General features: G+C 41.7%; 1 protein-coding gene across 1 annotated transcript in view; it reads right to left on the bottom strand.

Annotated features, from left to right (window-relative positions):
* si:ch211-236l14.4 (SITS-binding protein) overlaps positions 1-18,936 on the bottom strand; it is a 38,153-nt gene that overhangs the window by 6,799 nt on the left and 12,418 nt on the right. Inside the window, exons 6-9 of the mRNA XM_050073302.1 lie at positions 2,207-2,404; positions 1,535-1,803; positions 1,281-1,417; positions 127-248 (exon numbers count right to left, since the gene is read on the bottom strand). Coding sequence (XP_049929259.1) covers positions 127-248; positions 1,281-1,417; positions 1,535-1,803; positions 2,207-2,404 — 726 coding nt within the window. The remainder of the gene's footprint in view (positions 1-126; positions 249-1,280; positions 1,418-1,534; positions 1,804-2,206; positions 2,405-18,936) is intronic.

Raw genomic sequence — 18,936 nt, 5'->3', positions numbered from 1 at the left:
TTGGCCAAAGTGCGGTCAAGAGGAAAGAGTTGCTGGGTTAGAGGGCGGCTACATGAAGTGCTCTGACTGTTTCGTAATGTGTTTTTCATTGTAGTTTTTTCCATAATCATAATTCTAGTTGCATACCCGGTCCTCTCCACAGACCCAGGGTGGCGTATGGAAGCTGATAACAGGGAGAAAGGCTGTGATCTCCAGCCAACGGATGAACAACTCCTCATCTGTGACCAGGTCTCCAGACAGAGAGCCACCTGTAGGTGAAGAGAGAGGGATGGGCAGAGGCAGAAATTAAGACACATTAGTTGAACAGTTAAGAACTGATACTGTATTCATTCTCTGGTTTTGAAATTGACTTATTCAAAAAACATGCATGTGAGCTGGGTGATTTCGGGGAAGCGGAAAGTCCCATTTTCATGTGTACTGCATATTTTTTTGGCATTTTTGCCTTTATTAGAAAGGAGAGTCCAGCATGAAGTGGAGAGAGAGACCGGGATGACACGCAGCAAAGGTCCAGAGCTGGAGTCAAGCCTGTGGCTGCTGAGGCAAGGACATAGCCTTTGTACAGTACATGGGGCACCCGCTCTACCAGGTGTGCTGAGGGCGTCCTCACATACCAAAGTCTGGGGCTACCTTACAACTTGCTGAAACCTGGAAAGGCTGGTCAAACCACTTGTAAAGATTGTTTCCAACAACTTGTCCAGATTTTTTAGTCTTTGCGCTCATTAAGCAGCATAAACCTTACGGCTGAGTAAACACAACACGATGAACAACTGGTCATTAACGACTTGGGATTTGGCAAAAGACGACCCTGAAAATCCTGCAAAACAGCACTTGTCACATACTAAAGACAAACTGGGACGGCAACCAGCAGCTTGAACTGATTATATGCAGAACAATTTGTGTTGAAATGGCCTTAAAAGGAGGGCAAAGGCTTATTGTGTGAGAGCCTGGATTGAGAAGTTTGGACAATGCAAACGGTATAGCCGACAGAGAGCGTTTGAGGTGAGTGAACTTAAGGTAAGTCTGTTTATTGACACACAAGTGATGTAATCAGTCGCTGATGACAGTCACAAATATCAAACATGTTTCAAAAATCTTTATGAGATTGACTGGCAGAAACTGGATCTAAAGACTTCGGAAATATGGATTTATCTGCCGACTGTCAACAGGTGACAGGGATGGATGAGACATATGAGAAGAATTATGCACTTTTTTCATGAAATATTAAGAACTGGACTGTCGTATTAGAGATGAGAAAGATGACCCATAGGCTGTGGTATTACCTACTGCATCAGGAATGAGGAAGTTGTATCCCAGCAGAGTGTGGTGCAGCAGGGAGGGAATGATGCCCTTCAGGCCCATTGGGCTCCAGTCGGACTGCAAGGGGGTCATCTTCACAAACAGAGGCTTGTGGCTTGACCTAAGACACATACAATATCATAGTAAGCAGAAGCAGAACAAGGACTCTTTACCTATAAATACTGTCAGTCGGTATTGGGTAAAAATGGCAAACTGCAAAATGCGAGAGGGCTGTTACCGTGTCCCTGCTGTCACAATGGTGGAGTCTCCTATCCTTGTGGCCAGGTCGGCCAGCAGGCTGATGTACTTGTCTCCACTAAGAGCCTGCGGCGGCCGCAGGGCTTGCTCCTCAAACAGATTCCCTTCGCCCCCCTCCAGCATGATGTACTCCATCCCCAAATGGGCCTGCAGGGATCCCACCCTGTCCAGGAACCAGCTCACTGCTCCTGGATTGGTGATGTTCAGCTTAACGCAGAACTTTCCTCGCCACTGACTCATCACAGGGATCTGAAGGATAGAAAGTACAGAGTTCATTTTACAGAGCTTCTATTTTGGTAATTAATTATGAACCTCAGTGCCTCTGCTGTTGCAGTGATGGATTTTCTGGATTAGGCCATGTTCACACTGCTCTGCTTTTTATCAGACTGCAACTATTGAATGGAGACAGGCTGTGGGGCAGATGGAAAGTGCTCACTTTGGAAAAAGTTCTGCGTCTGGTTTCTTTTTATAAAGAGTGTTCTCGTAAGTTGAGGAAAGTTCAAAGTTTTAGACATGGAATATGTTTTCTGTGAATGGACCAATCACAAGGTAGAGGAAGCGGAGTTCTCCCTCCTTACCACCACCAGCACCACAACAACAACCAGAATAAAATCACTTAAGTGCTTTTGAGTGTGCTCTGCTCAGGTCTCACCAGCTGTCCCTGAGGGGCTGAGGGGAGACTGAGCCAGTAGGCCTCAGTGCCATCCACGAGGGAGGTGTGGAACTGCGTGGTGTCCACGCCCAGGAAAGGGGACAGGGTGATGGAAATGTTAAGAAGCTTGACAAGTGGGAGGTCCCTGGTCAGTCTCTTGGACATCCCCCTTTTCCTGCTGTTGAGGTAGTCATGGTCCTACAGAGACACAGAGATACACTGCCATAACTGCATGAACAGACGTGAAACATCAGCACTTTGCATTGCGAGAGGCAGTCTGTACCAACATCATTTAACAGTAGCTGAATCAGCAACTGGCCATATTGCATCAAAATAACTATGATACAATTCAATGCACTAATTGAATAATTTTAATGTTCATAAACCGGTACAAAAAATTGCTTTATGTTAGGTACAGACACACTGATGTCTCCATGTGGACACATTGCTTTGCAAACTGGTATCTGTGACAATTCAACCTCTGCCAGAACCTTTGAACATATATCATAATCCTTTGGAATTCGCTTGGTAAAGTCAAACACAGATTTCAGGTTACATAACTGTGGAACGAAACCTTTTAAGAATACAAAGATTGACCCCAGGAGGTGAACCGGCTGTGAGAAGAAAGAGTAGATTAGCACATTTTATGTAATTTCTTAGAATGTTTTTTCGTTTTGTTCTGCTTCTTTCCTGAATTTAAACTACACATAATTGTCAAAATACTAAAAACTAAAGAGGACTAAAACATAGAAAAGCATCTGGTCTTGTTTTGTGAAAAGCTGCATATCTAGTGTCAAAGGAATAGGTTTAGAAACATTGCAAATGTATTACAGGGGGCCGATGCTTTTCTTTATTTCTGTCATATATATGTTATAATGATGGATGTTCATTTTAAACATGGCCAACATTTCAAATAATAAAAAAAAAAGTATATAAAAGTAATCCCTATGAGCAAAACCATCAGGCTTCAGACCATCCTGACTACTCTGTTTCCAACTATTGTTTTCTACTTTGGCTCATGAAGGATTTCTTAATATGGTCATCTGCTCCAGCTGCAAGTGTTTACATTACATAGCCTAAATTGCTACATAGAGCTACATGCTAACCTCAGGGAAACATAATCTTGGTTGCCAATGTTGCTGAAATATGTCCGGTGGTTGGGAAGTTTGGGGTTAAAAAGGTTATATTGCTGATTTTTACTGTAAAAAAGTATAACTATACTCTGTTACAGTCATTCCCCTGGCTGCAATGATGGTACAGAGACACCAAGAACGCAGATGCCGAAGACCTGGCTGCAATGATGGTACAGAGACACCAAGAACGCAGATGCCGAAGACCTGGAAACACTGACCAATCAGAGCAGACCATTTGGCTTTTTTTTTTTTTTTTTTTTTTTGGNCTGTTACAGTCATTCCCCTGGCTGCAATGATGGTACAGAGACACCAAGAACGCAGATGCCGAAGACCTGGAAACACTGACCAATCAGAGCAGACCATTTGGCTTTTTTTTTTTTTTTTTTTTTTTGGGGAGGGGGGCTTAAAGAGACAGGACAGAGGGTGAATACAGGTGTTCCAGCACAGGCAGTATGAGAAAAATAAAAATGGGTTTTGAACACTGAAGCATGTAAACGTGCTGGTAAAAACCCAAAATACAGATGTGAACCTGAAAATGAGCATAATAGGTCCACTTGAATAACTCCAGTGTTCCAAAGCCTGCAATTCCAAGATAATAGGAAACTGGAAGGGAAAGGTTGCGGTGTGACTGATCATTTATGGACACTTGTCAATATATAGAGTGAAAGAAAAGACTAGTTTTTCATTTTTCTTTACAGACATTATTGTGGCCCGTCACACTTCTTCAGAACCTTATACCTCACAAATAACTTAAAGTTCCATAACGCAGGTCTATACACTTGGTGGATTCTTTATGGCATTTATGCCTTGTGGGTAACCTGTGAGTGTGTGACGTGTGCTTCGTTGTGTATGTGGAGGGACGCAGCTTTCTCGGGGTGTGTCATGGTGAAGACAGTATGCAGATAAAAGTGATGATAGTCATTTGAATTAAGGGTCTTGATAGACACAGAGGACATGAGATTGTGGTAAAGAGAAACTCTTGTTCACCACATGACACCCATCAACTGACGTGTTATTCCTCCCATTTCCTCCCCCCTTTTTCATCCTTTCACACCTTCTGATCCGGGAATGGGAGCCTACTGTAAGCATTGTGTGTGTATATATAATAAACTCAACCTCTCTGATGGACAGATTGTGTGAAACTCCTCTGCCTCCTCTTCTGTTGCCACACGGTCCAGGTCAGATCGCAACATCGAGCTGGTGTCAGGATCACCTACTCAAGTTAGTCTTGGCTCACTTCCCTTCTAATCCCAACACACCCAATTCTTCGCCGTCCCACGGTTACCACACTCGGAGCAACCTGAGATCAGTTAGGGTAGCCTCTGTTTGTCTTCTCTCAGCTATATTTGTTTTGTAATGGAATATCACAGGGTATTGACTTAGATCCACTCAAGAGTGGTCCTGGTGGTCTCTTGTTTCCAGGCAGTTCCCTACAACCTTCAAGGAAAGTAACTGGATAAATGTGAACCGATGATGATAAACATCACCTGCCCTTTTGTATCACACACCAGATACTGTATGGACCAATGAATCATGAAGTTTAGAATACCTGAAACCTATTAGGTGAGCCTGATCTATCACATTTACAAGCTTAAAGAGAGAACTTAAAAATGTGGCCTGCAGGTAGTGTGGTCTGCACTCAGGGAAACAAATTTTTCAACATTTTCTTTTCTACGTTGTGACATTTCTGTGAACCTGTCCTCCCTCCTTCGCTTCCTGCCCGTCTCCAGCTTTCTGGAGATCCACTTAAGAAAACTCTTTCATCTCNTTTTTTTTTTTTTTTTTTTTTGGGGAGGGGGGCTTAAAGAGACAGGACAGAGGGTGAATACAGGTGTTCCAGCACAGGCAGTATGAGAAAAATAAAAATGGGTTTTGAACACTGAAGCATGTAAACGTGCTGGTAGAAACCCAAAATACAGATGTGAACCTGAAAATGAGCATAATAGGTCCACTTGAATAACTCCAGTGTTCCAAAGCCTGCAATTCCAAGATAATAGGAAACTGGAAGGGAAAGGTTGCGGTGTGACTGATCATTTATGGACACTTGTCAATATATAGAGTGAAAGAAAAGACTAGTTTTTCATTTTTCTTTACAGACATTATTGTGGCCCGTCACACTTCTTCAGAACCTTATACCTCACAAATAACTTAAAGTTCCATAACGCAGGTCTATACACTTGGTGGATTCTTTATGGCATTTATGCCTTGTGGGTAACCTGTGAGTGTGTGACGTGTGCTTCGTTGTGTATGTGGAGGGACGCAGCTTTCTCGGGGTGTGTCATGGTGAAGACAGTATGCAGATAAAAGTGATGATAGTCATTTGAATTAAGGGTCTTGATAGACACAGAGGACATGAGATTGTGGTAAAGAGAAACTCTTGTTCACCACATGACACCCATCAACTGACGTGTTATTCCTCCCATTTCCTCCCCCCTTTTTCATCCTTTCACACCTTCTGATCCGGGAATGGGAGCCTACTGTAAGCATTGTGTGTGTATATATAATAAACTCAACCTCTCTGATGGACAGATTGTGTGAAACTCCTCTGCCTCCTCTTCTGTTGCCACACGGTCCAGGTCAGATCGCAACATCGAGCTGGTGTCAGGATCACCTACTCAAGTTAGTCTTGGCTCACTTCCCTTCTAATCCCAACACACCCAATTCTTCGCCGTCCCACGGTTACCACACTCGGAGCAACCTGAGATCAGTTAGGGTAGCCTCTGTTTGTCTTCTCTCAGCTATATTTGTTTTGTAATGGAATATCACAGGGTATTGACTTAGATCCACTCAAGAGTGGTCCTGGTGGTCTCTTGTTTCCAGGCAGTTCCCTACAACCTTCAAGGAAAGTAACTGGATAAATGTGAACCGATGATGATAAACATCACCTGCCCTTTTGTATCACACACCAGATACTGTATGGACCAATGAATCATGAAGTTTAGAATACCTGAAACCTATTAGGTGAGCCTGATCTATCACATTTACAAGCTTAAAGAGAGAACTTAAAAATGTGGCCTGCAGGTAGTGTGGTCTGCACTCAGGGAAACAAATTTTTCAACATTTTCTTTTCTACGTTGTGACATTTCTGTGAACCTGTCCTCCCTCCTTCGCTTCCTGCCCGTCTCCAGCTTTCTGGAGATCCACTTAAGAAAACTCTTTCATCTCTGTCCTTGACCAGTTCTGAGCCTGTGACTGATGAACCCTCACCAGCCTCACAGCCCAGATGGTTGAAGAGGAGGATTATGGGAGTCTACAGCTACATGGTGTAAGAAACAGCCAAATAAAGAGAGGATGAAGAAATGAACACTTGTACCAATAGAGATAAGCATAGTAGTAGGCTACTGTAAAGTATCTCTGCTGGTACAGATTTAAAGGAATACTTCATCCCCCCAAAGACCATTTGTTGCCTATTTCAATTACTCACCCACTGTTGCGTTAAAATCTCTAAGAAAATGTTGTTTTTCTAGCATGCCTCCGATAAACAAAAAATTCTTGATGAATTGAAGTCATAGGTGACACATGTAACAACAGAAAAACTAAAAACATCTGATTACAAACACTCACAACATCAATGCAGTAAAATCAAAGTCTTAAGTATAATCAAAGTCTTGCCATAGAGACAGCTCTTTCAATTGGGGAACTGCACTACAAGTGAAACTTAGGGTGCTTTCAGATCTAGAGTTGTCTTGCTTTGGTCCAAATCAGGGACTAATTTTGTCACAAAGTTGCATAATTGCTCAGAGTTGGTTCGTGTTCTCACGGCAGCATTTACAAGCGGACCAGATAAAATGCCTTGTGTGAGAAAGCTGCTCTTGATTGGTCATAACTCCCATGTGGGAAAAATCCAGGAAGTGAACAAGACGAAGAAGAGTACACTTGCAAGATAAATGCGACACTTTCTAATGTCACAATGGAGGGACAACTACGCAAGTTGATTTTAGTGCTGGTCATTGTGTACTATATTGCTGTCATTGTTCATTTTAGGCAAATCATACAGATTGAAAACGAGGCGCGGCTCCAACTAGAAAACAATGTTTTAATGCGTTGGATGTGCTGAATGTGCATATTAAAGGGAAATTTCGGTTTATTTCAACCTGTCTCCTATCGTCCTAAATTTGTTTCAAGTGACTAGTGACATAAAAATAATAGTTAGCATGTTAGCCGTTAGCCTAGATACAGCCGGGGCGCATAGTAGCGTCAGACCTGTTAAAACGTAAGTGAACGGGCAACCTTCAAGTGCAAAGTTAGTCCACTAAACAAGCTTTTTTTCCACAAAGACCGCCTCATATCGTTAGGATAAATGTCAGAGAACATATAGAAAACGACATGTAAACGTGTTGTCTTACCTTACAAATTTAGGACGATAGGAGACGGGTTGAAATAAACCGAAATTTCCCTTTAAGGCAGTACAGGAGGAGGCACGCATTAATAATCCTGGAACATGCTCCTGTTTATTTAACCCAAACAATGTGTAATGTGACTGCACTTGGTCTGGATCGAGGTCGGAACACGTTCTCACTACAAACAAACCGCACCAGTGTTTGTTTGTAACCGAACCAAGACCACCTCTTCAAGAAGGTCTCGGTCTGGTTGTTTTGGTCCACACCTGACTGCGATTGCTGTGTTCACACCTGCCCAAAGAACCGCACTTAGGGGGCAAACAAACTTGAGTTCAATTAAACTGAACCAAACAGGACAGGTGTGAAAGCACCCTTACATATGCTCTCTTCAAAGCCAGACTCCATTGACATAAACAACAGTTTTACCTGGCTGAACACACAAGCTGCTGGTCTACCACTGCCACGATCAGTCAGATTGTTTGTGTGACCTCAGTAAATCCGAGCTTACCCTTTGAAACACTGAAGTCACACAATAACACAAAGAAACTTTGTGCTTTGTGTGAGGTAGTTTTCTTCACAAATTGAACATAACATGGAGGGAGCAACTAAAATGATCATTTGAGAGTTGTAGTTTTTATTTGAATGAGCTGATCCAATGAAACTCTCTTCTTTAAAGTGCCAGATAAATATTGAATCTGATTGTGAAAGAGAAATATTTGGTCTCAAAAAAGTGGGATTTTTGATTAATGTATTTTCCGTTGAAACACACTATTGAAATAGGGCATAACCTAAAAAGGTAAAATTAAACCAACAGGCTATTTTTGTAGGGAGAGCGACTGTTATTTTGATTCATTCAAAAATATGTGATGTTTTTATTTTGTCTTCAGATTTTTGCCCTTTGATTCTGTAGAGACCGTTAAAATTCTTTTTTCTTTTTTCAACAGGATGAACATTACACTTCGTGTTATCTTTGGTTCTGCCTTCCTGAGGTTTAACTCAACCAAGTAAGTGAGAATTTGAGGCTGGTGGTACAGAGACAGCACGGTGAGGGGAACATACCATTTCGGAGAGGAGGGTGGTGGAATGTTCATTGAGGCTGATGACTCCCTCCCCTAGCTGGTGTCTCCTCAGACGATTAGAGAAGGTCCTCAGCTCCCTCTCCACCTTCGGCCCTGAATCCATGTTGGCGAGCAGCTTCCAGAACGGCAGCCTACAGCACACACAGAGAGATCATACACAACCTGGATGGATTTTTAGTTTATGACCCCCTAAATACCCACAAAGTTTCAGTCAGTGCTCACACATGCACCACTGTTTGACTTCTTGGTATTTTGACAAAACAGAAGCCCCCTCAGGCGAGGAAGTCACCGCTAATCTGAATCTTAACTGAACTAACCACAGTGTGTTCATGTTGGGCAGCTCCCTGCTGTGCTGGGAGAGTTGCTGCACTGCTTCCTGGTGAGCAGCTCTCACGTTGTGGGCCACACACACGGTGTACTGCAGAGGGAGACGCTCCATACTGGGCAGCGACTGCAGGCAGAACTGCTGCCTGCTGTCCACCCCAAGCTGCAGGGGAATATCAGGAGATACAAGCACTGCCACACCTGCAGGGTGGAAAGCAGACAGGAGAGGGCACAGGATGTTAGTTCATTACACCACGCTCGTCAGAAATCCACAGAGAATCAGATAAACACATGATATAACGTCTCGCTTCAAACAGATAGAAGGCGGGCCTTGACGTAAAGCAATAAAAAGGAGTGTAAGTATGAGACGTCCACTGCGGATTCCTCTTATATGACATAGTGCGCGAGTGATACTGAGACCAGGATGAGTGTGACGGATGGAGTGTTGTGGGAGGTAGAGTGTGGGCTGTGTCAGCTGATATTGCTCCACTCAGATGTGAGAAAAACACTCCCTAGAATGAGATATAGCAGTATGTGGTTAGATGAGTTTACACCGGGGCTGCTGGCAACTTCTGAGTAGGTAGGTTACACTGCACACCAATGAGAGGAGCCTCGGATATATATCCAAAGTCACATTGAAGATAAAGTCAGTTTTAATCCAGATCACATCTCTTATTCAAACTTGGTGACAAAAGCAGCTCGGAGGAAGTGGAGCTGCGATTAAATCAGCCAACTTTAGCCTTCTGAAAATCTTGTTTTTCCTCCTACTGTATGTATATGACGCCTTTTAGAGGCCGTGTGAAATGATATAATTATGCGAGGCAGATAATTGTGTCCGCAGATGTAGCTGCCCTGCAAGGAATGCCTCGTCCCTCTCAGGTTACTCCTACCCCCCTATCCTCACCACTTCTCACCCGTCCTGACTCCCACCTTCTCCCTCCCAACTTTAACTACCTTCCTCTCCTCACTGCTCCGCTTTACTGTGCTGTGTGTCTGTTCTATCTCAGGTCAGCGCAACCCAGCCAGTATCGATCAGACCCTCCAACCCAGACTGTGACCTCCAGTTTTTGCACAATTCATTCAAAGCAGCCAAACTGGGATTTGGGATTTGGGAGGTGATCAATGAACAGATTAGGGTGCGAGACCTGTTTCCAAAGCAGGCAGACAGTCTGAGAACCCGGGCTGAGAGCTTGGCTCACTCCGGCCACCCTCTCTAGTTTCAATGGGCTTACTGTTCTCATGCAGGCAGGGACCAGGAGCAGGCAGGATACTCACGTACCGGTTCATAATCAGATTAATCGTTTCAGAGATCAGTGTTCAAGTGCGGCATAAAGCCTCGCGAAGAGCCTTCGAGCACAGGGTAATTCTCACGTGTTTGCAATGGATAATGTCAAAGAGATACTGGTAACTCCTCAGCTGCCCCTCACAAGGTATAAAGTCACCTCTCAACTGCTTGTGTGGATTCATAATGGTGGATAAATGTGGATATTTGTGACAAACACTATTGTATATTTTAACCACATGGGATGAAATAGCTAAAATGTTTTTTTTTTTTTTTTTTAATAAAACACAGGTGCCATGAAACTGCACACGTCATTAATGTCCACATACAAGGGAGCAGAAAGTGGGGCAGTGGTGAAAATGTTATAGCTTTATGGAAGGATGGAAGTGGAACGCAGGCAGTGGAAACAGAGGCGACCAGCGTACACCAGACACCGAGCAGCCTTGTCGAATGATGTGCAGATACAGAAGGCTGCAAACAGTGTGTTTCACCAAAGTGCACACTGGGTGGAAAGTGGAGTTAAGGTTTGCAGGCATGACTTCTTGAGTCATAGTTAATTTTTATGGGAAATGACACTGCAGGGCCTCAAGGAAATGGGACAATGTGGTCCAAAACAGCTGTACCTTTTATTCCATCTTTGACTAAACACGCAGATTTGAATGATAAATACACTAAATCCTGTCTGATGTGTTTATGCAATTCCACTGAAAGGAGTTTGCATGCACTGGTATGCATTTTTAGTATAAAGGAGGGGGGACTCCTGATTGAAAATGAACTTCTAACCTCTCGTTCAGACAGAACAGACTCTGGGGGTGGTGTTGGGGGAGCAGGAATCAATAAGTGTTATTTAAAGAAAGTGAAGCAGGTTTGAGGCCTTGAGTTACAGCCAAGGTGGGGTGCACAGGAGTTAAAGGGGAAGCGGAGAAAGGGGAGGGGGCTATTTTTAGAACAATTCCTTAAACACTCCAAGCTTCCCCCGAAATATTTTCCACTAGCTCTCAAAAGCAAAATTATATGCCCTGGCGACCGACCGTATCAGCTCACCTACACAGCAGCAGATAGGCCGATGTGAAAATGAATGAAGGTTATCGGGCAGATTTGAATGATTCGACACACACATGCCTCAATTTTTACAGCTGCTGAGCGAACACACAAATCAACTTCTTCACATACACACACACACGTGCATTCTCCCACACATTCACATGCACTTTCTTTAATAGGAAAATGTAGACTTCTAAGAAAAACAGAGCAGGACTTATGGGACCATAAAGGTTCTGCACTTCCTCTGGCTCAGTCTGAGCCGAGCATTTAGAGGTGGTAGCGGAGGTGACCCCGTGCACCTTCTGATGGGTCAGGAAGGTTTTAATGTGGCGTCTAGGCCCTCGGACAGCGACCTGTCTGGGTGGAAAACGCTGCCGCCTGACTCCCTGCTGCTGCGGACCAGATGGGCCGCACTCTTTTACCTGTCATATTTATACTGTTATTTATGACACCTGTGCACACTTACAGACCTGACTGGGGTTATAAAAAGGTGCATTCAAACGCTAACTACGTGTGTGCGTGCAAGTGTGTGTGTGTGTGTGTGTGTGTGTGTGAGTGTGTGTGTGTGTTCAGGCATGCATTTCCTTAACAATGGAAACTTAGTTTCTGTGCCCAACCTCAAGAAATTGATGGCCACAAAACTGGGATCTTGCCATGGTAGTAAATTTCCAATTCCACTTATTGAAAAAATAATGAAACACTAAAGAGACTTTCTCTGCTCCATTCCTAGCATCAATCAGCTTTATTGTTTCAAGTGTGAGACGCGGTGTTCTGTGCAAATATCACAAGTAGAGATGTAAAAATAGATCAGACAAGATGATCCTTCATTCAAATACTTTGATGTCATAAAAAAGTATTTTCTTTTTCTCGGTCCTTTTCATTTACGTCAGTCTCAGCTGGTGAAGTTAGCAGACTGTTAAATCAATTCAGTACTGACGTTTTCGGAGAACTTCAATGCTAGATTTGTAGTCATTTCACATGAAGAAATGCTCTCTGAAACAAGGATATTGTTTCGTAAGATCATTTGTAATAGTTCAGTATTTAAGGCAGGAAACAGAGCCGACCTGAGCAACCACAGACTGATCACTGATCACATACTGTAATTACATCAGCGCGCTGTTGTGTTGTGTCAACCGTCCATTTAAAAGAGAGCCTCTCTCTCTGCCGTCTCTCGCTTGTTGTCTTTGATGGAAAGTATTAGGTAGGACATCGGCTGTGGAAAATTGTGTGGGATGATTTTCATATACAGTAGCGCTCTCATTCAGGAGATGACAGCTTGCTTTTAACAAAGCTTCAGCTGGCTAAGTGAGTCATTGTCAAAGTGTTTCACCTCTTACTTGTCGAGAGTCGAGGTTTCAGGGCAGCTGCCCGGGTCCTCCTGGTGACCTATTGAGTAACGCAGCAGCAGCTTGTTTTACTTCGCCATGCAAGCTGAATATTTTGAGCATTTATTTCTGTTTAGGTGTGACTCAGTGATCTTGGGTTGGCACAAAGACAGAGAAAATGCAAGGGAAAAACTCAACCAAAACAATAAACCTCTAGAAGATAACAAGCTCTCAATCTACCTGTGTTGTTTTTCAGGGGCGTAGCACAAAATTCTGGACCCTGTACCCATTCTCTATGGGCCCCTCCCCACATCCACATCTATTTATTCTACTATAGTAGTACTCTGTCTACTCCCCCCTACACCCCTGTTGTTCATTATTATTTGGTACTAAACTCAGCTTAAAGTCCCTGTGAAATGTAAGTTAGGGCGTCTTTAGCTTCTGTACTGTGATGTATTTCCCAGTGAAGCTGAATATTTCAGCAGTGTACAGTTACAAGAGGGGTTTAAATCAAATCCTTTGGACTGTGTTAACGTGGGCAGGCTTACAGTTTAGTGCGATACAAAGCTACAGCAGAGTCCGTTAGATCTCTTGCCATTAGATCAGGATGAGAATGAGGGAGAGATGCATGAATTAGACTTCCACAATGTTGTTTTTGTAGATGAAAACAGAGATTTTGCCCACTGATATCCGAACACACATTGCTTACTATATAGACATATTGCTCTGTTAGCTGCGACAAGCCACAAACAGTAAGGTGTGATTTTATATGATCATTGTGGCTAGCTAGTCTCCCAAAGTCTCATTTGACTGGACGAACTTTTGTAAAAGCCCCCGAGTGCTGGATGAGTCATCAAACATTTGAAAATAGTAGGGGAGGGGAAAAAATTTCGATACAGCATAGTATCACAATATATTTGTGTGGCATTATCGCATCGTCACACAATGCCATGTATCTATTTTTTTAATGAACAAATTATTAATATTACAAATTAAATTTTGGGTAGCCTACTTGAACAATAAAATCAATTGCTTTTTCAGTCTACTACATATTTTTTGTTGCAATAAAATAAAATGACTAAAGTGAGATAAACAGACTGAAAACTTTGTCTTATTAGATGAAACAGATGTTGATAAAGTTTTCCTTTGACGGCAGAATTCACAGTTGAAAAAAGGTTATACAACACAAAATATTACAATTTATTTTTATCACAATACTCAGTATATTGCAACATTTTTAGAACTGCAATACTACTGTATTGTGAGTATCGTGATTATATCATATCATAGAGCCTCTGGTGATTCCCACTCCCAGAAAATAGTTTTACCCGGTTTCACAGAAAGAGAAAAGACAGGAAATTTGATGTAAAAATAAAATGATACTGATTTATTTATTTACATATATTTAGCATGTAACAAGAGATAAACGATCAATGAACACTGGGGAAGAGTATTAATAACGGGAAAATGTGTTTTTTTATTCCATGGAGACTTAAAGTAACTCACCTCCTTTAGATGCTTGGAGAAAGTATTGGCATTTCGTTTACCAGCTCTCAACTTTGTGCATTTAAATGACCACAAAAACTCAAGGTCCCTTTATTGTTTTTGGGAGGGCTTTCAAACAAATCTCATGATCTGTAAACCTTCAGTTGGAAAAAAGTTAAAACTGCTGCATTTTAAAGCCTCTTTTTAGTGGATGTTTTGCACTCACAAATATTGTCTGTGGTTCTCTTGCTTCCTCTGCTTGGTCAATATTAAACACCATAATGCATGGAAATACATCTTTACTGCTCCCATCCTCGTCATTATACGGTGTATCAAATAAAGATGATTAAGTATCATTATCTGAAAGAAAAAAGAAATCAAAATCCCCGATTGTTACATAACCTTCCTCCATATCTGCGTGTTGTGCTTGGCCAGTTCCCTCCGAGAAACCGAACAACAAACGAGCAGGAGCAGTAAAGTATCATTTCTTTGAATCCCACATGGAAAGATTGAGTCAGAGATAGAAATAAAGAAAAAGGGGTGGGAGATGGTGAGAAGGAAATTATGCTAAAATGGAAGGACCAGAAACTGAAAGGGAGAGCAAGACAGAGGTAATGTGTGTGCACATTTGCACAGATACACGTTTGCACGGAGGTGGTCTAATATCTGACGGAGCTGCTGCCAAATCTGATAAATTCACAGAAATTACATTTGATTCTAATCTCTGATGCTCGTTTTATAAAAGCTAGCATTGAGAAAAGTAGATATGAGGAGACAGTAGATAAATTACTTTTATTGGATCCAGAGAGCTATCGCACTCTCACTTATTACAACGGCCCGCTGTGAAAACAAATAGGAACTCTTAAGCCCTTATTTGTAATGATGAGTTTGAGTTTCAGCTTTGATGAGAGCCAAGGTATCTGTCTGATGTAAACACGCAGTATCTGTGTCTGCATGTGAGTGAGGCCCTATGAATATAAATAATACTCATATTAATATAATAAGGCAACTTTTAACTTCTAATATGTAAATATATTTAAGAGTTAACCAAAATAAATAAACAAACAAAAAAAGAAGCTGTACACTGTGTGCTGATATACAAAATCATATCTATGTGTGTGTGTGTGTGTGTGTGTGTGTGTGTGTGTGTGTGTGTGTGTGAGTGTGTGTGTGTGTGTGTTTTAGTTCTGTCAAGATAAATAGCGTGCACTGTTTTTATTTATTGTGTGTGTATCAATAAATTACATGAATACAAATGCAAATAAATATTGATTTTTTTTTTAATCTAATCTATTATTTGGTTATTTATTTGGTTATTTTACAAATGTTTCAAATGAACATTTTCACAATTTAATTATTTCTAATTCCTCCACTGAGAAAAAAATCACGTGTCCTTCGCTATATAAAATAAAAAAAACAATTATAAAGCGGCCGCAATTAAAGCTTAAATTAACCATGCAAATATACAATTAAATTGTACACAACTAAACCACAAAGTATTATAAGACTGATAATTAACAAATACATTTTAGCTGCAATGTAATGAAAAATATCAGAAATAAATTACCATTAAAATACTGATCCATCTGTAAATTCATTTTTTAAAGAACCTTTATTCAATGTCAGGCCATTATCTTTCAAATTCTGACCCTCAATGGACACCGTAGAGCAATAATGAAGGCATCTATGTCAATTAGCAAAATAAACTGTTCATTTATTATATTAGACCTGTAATGGTACGTCCCCTCTGTATCACATCAAGCCAACAATCTGCATCTGATTACTACGTGATTTTGCCATGCACAGTAATTATCTTCCAAAACATAGGTACCTATATCCACTCTTCCTCTGCATACATTTGCTCTCTAAAGCCTGTGTAAATTGTGTCCCACAGACCTCCAGTTAAATAAACGTAGGAATAAGCCCCTAAAGCTCTGGGACAACGTCTCCCTGAGAGTTCCCTCTTATGTTATCAATGCAGGACGCAGCCTCAGTGATATCTAATCTGTTCTTAGTAGCCCAGTTGTTTTTGTATGACTAAAGACAGGTGGGGCTGTGACAAGTTCCTCCAGTTGGCAACACTCTCAAATGTCACTTTGCTGCACAGCTGCATATATCATCTCTGCTGTCTCTTTGCCTTACTTTTCTACCTCTTCTTTACTGCTGTAAGATCATCGTTTTTTCTGTGGTTTGTGTCCCATAGTTTGTTTCCTAACTGTTACACAGTTAAATGCTGTTCAGAGATGCTGTGGGCGAGCGGATTTATGTGAGAATATAAGACAAGAAGGATGTGGTTCAAGGCTCGGTCATGGCACAGTGAGCCAGGGAGTGCAACAGGTTTCTGTGAACTATAAGACAAGGTCACAGAGCACACAGGCATTGTTCAGTGTTATCAGTGAGGAATGTAACCAAAGGAAATTTTCACAACATTTACTTTGCAACTCTTTACTCCTGATTTTGTGAAATATCAGGTATTACAGCACAGTGCGCAGTCGTTCTGTTGCTCTGTCGCTCTGTGTTGCAGTCTGTCTGTCTTTAATCATGCCCAGGGGCCCTCTTAGGGATGTCAGTCACAGCTCCATATATTGCCTACCACATTCATAATGTGCTCTTATGACTAACTAGAGTCCGTGCAGACAGGTCCCATACATACACGACGGTCAGTTGGCTTACACAGCTGTGTAATGTTACTCTAAAACTGCAGAGAGCAGACTCAGGAAAAAGGAGACATCAGAGCTCTGATGAAGGCTTTCTGCTGAGATGCGATTTGTCTGTCTGTTAATTCTAAATCAAGCTCACCAGTATGATCGAGACATGTGGTGATGCTTAACTATTTTAACACCACGGGTGTGCTGCTTTTCACAAATCCGTGTCGAGCAAAATAAAAGTACCACAGTTGTTTTTTTTTAAACCAGCTGAAACCAAAGAAGCACACCGCACCTCATCTAGAAACGGGGTGAAATCATGACATAAATAAAATTTGAGCTTGTTGGTATCAAACATGGTCAGTGCAGCTCCTCTTATCTTGTTAAAAACAGTGAAGTCGGTGTGAATAGTTGGAGTTCAGCTTTTCCTGAGAGGATATATTATGAACTGAGAGGTGTAGAGTCTCACATACAAATATACAGCGAGTATTTTAAGTTCAGTTTACCTTTGCAGACATGTGAGAGCCCTGTCGCTGTGCTTTTAGTTCAATTTTACTTTACTACACAAAAATAAATTCAACTAATTTCCTTCTTATTAATTTATCTAAACTCAGAAAAGACGTGGTTATGAATAGTATTCAGTCTATGTAACAAAACAGATTTAGTTCTGCATTCAATTAGATTTGTTCTGTTTACATGTAGAAATAATAACGTTTTACTGCCAATACTAGGAACAAATCAATGATCTGATTAAGTCTGCACAAACTCAAAATTTCCCATAATGATCCTATTTACTATCCACACATAATGGTAGTATTTTTCCTCTCCATAATAGCTGCTGTAATTGTTTCCTGTCCCACAACAATAACACAGTTATGACTACCACATCGTGCTCTTCGTCACAGCTGCAGTCATCAATTGCTGTTTAAAATGTGATGCATCTTAACGGTGGTCCGACCTGTCTGATGTGCACAAGAGCACGGATGTGAGTGGTTATTTTGCAGGAGCCTGGAGCTGTTTATACATCAATGATTTATTCAAGGTAAGTGGATGCACATATTGAGCCTATACCTCTGAAAGGAGAGGATCAATCCAATCTCATACAGGACGCCAGTAAGCAATCAGACTATTACTCTACCATAATGTCATTACTACCAAAACTGAACTGAAACTCTATCCTTGTTCCACATCCAGACGTGGCTACTCGTTAAAAAACAGGTGGTCTGAGGAGATGTGTCCGTCTTAATGTAACACCAAAAATTTATTTGTGGTGCCTATCCTCCTATCAGGGCCCATGGTGAATCACCAAATACCAAGAGTGTGTTGAGGGGGAAAACCTCTCACTGGAGTTCAAGGAAACATCACCTCTACCTGCGAAATGATGCGTCCAGGCACACACACTGATCGACCCTAGATAAGTGCCCTTTTTGCACTTATTACATTTTTCTAATCTTTATATTTTAAAGTCCTTGGCAACAATTCTCATTTAAAAACATGTTGTAACACCTGACAACTGCATTTGAGTTTTAATTCTGCGAGCCCCAGCACCTCCTTCTTTGACTTCCCTTGTCACAGCCACCATAGTAAACACATGTAAATCGAATGCCTTGTAGAGCAGCATCCACGTCTCCTTGACCTGCCTTCATTGGTACAGGCTGTTCTCATGCACTATTTATATGCATACCTACAAAAGGTAATGCACCACCATTCATGTACAACCCACATAATCAGGAAGGCTGCGATAATGTGACCAATGCACTGATGAGAGGAAAGACGGAAGTAGTATGAAGCCCTGATGCGAAGGCCACTAGTAAAAAAAACACTTGCTGTGCCTTTTTATTGTGTCCAGGCAACTACTCCATCACATCCTCACACTAACCTTCCTGTGTTATCAATCTACCGCATCTTTTATTTCATAGTAATTAGTGGCGAGTTCCTAAAATGTTCAGGCAGAGGGTACCTGCTCTAGCTCTGGTTGAGGGTCAGAGGCTGTCGGCAAATAGTTTTTTTGGATGCAGGGAAACTGAGATTTGGGTGGGTGCATGAGACCCTAAAAAAGAGGGTGGATTAAAG

This window comes from Epinephelus moara, chromosome 20, assembly GCF_006386435.1.
Source record: "Epinephelus moara isolate mb chromosome 20, YSFRI_EMoa_1.0, whole genome shotgun sequence".
Taxonomy (NCBI): Eukaryota; Metazoa; Chordata; class Actinopteri; order Perciformes; family Serranidae; genus Epinephelus; species Epinephelus moara.
The sequence above is the reverse complement of the archived record's forward strand: the minus strand, read 5'-3'. Positions and strand labels throughout refer to the sequence as shown.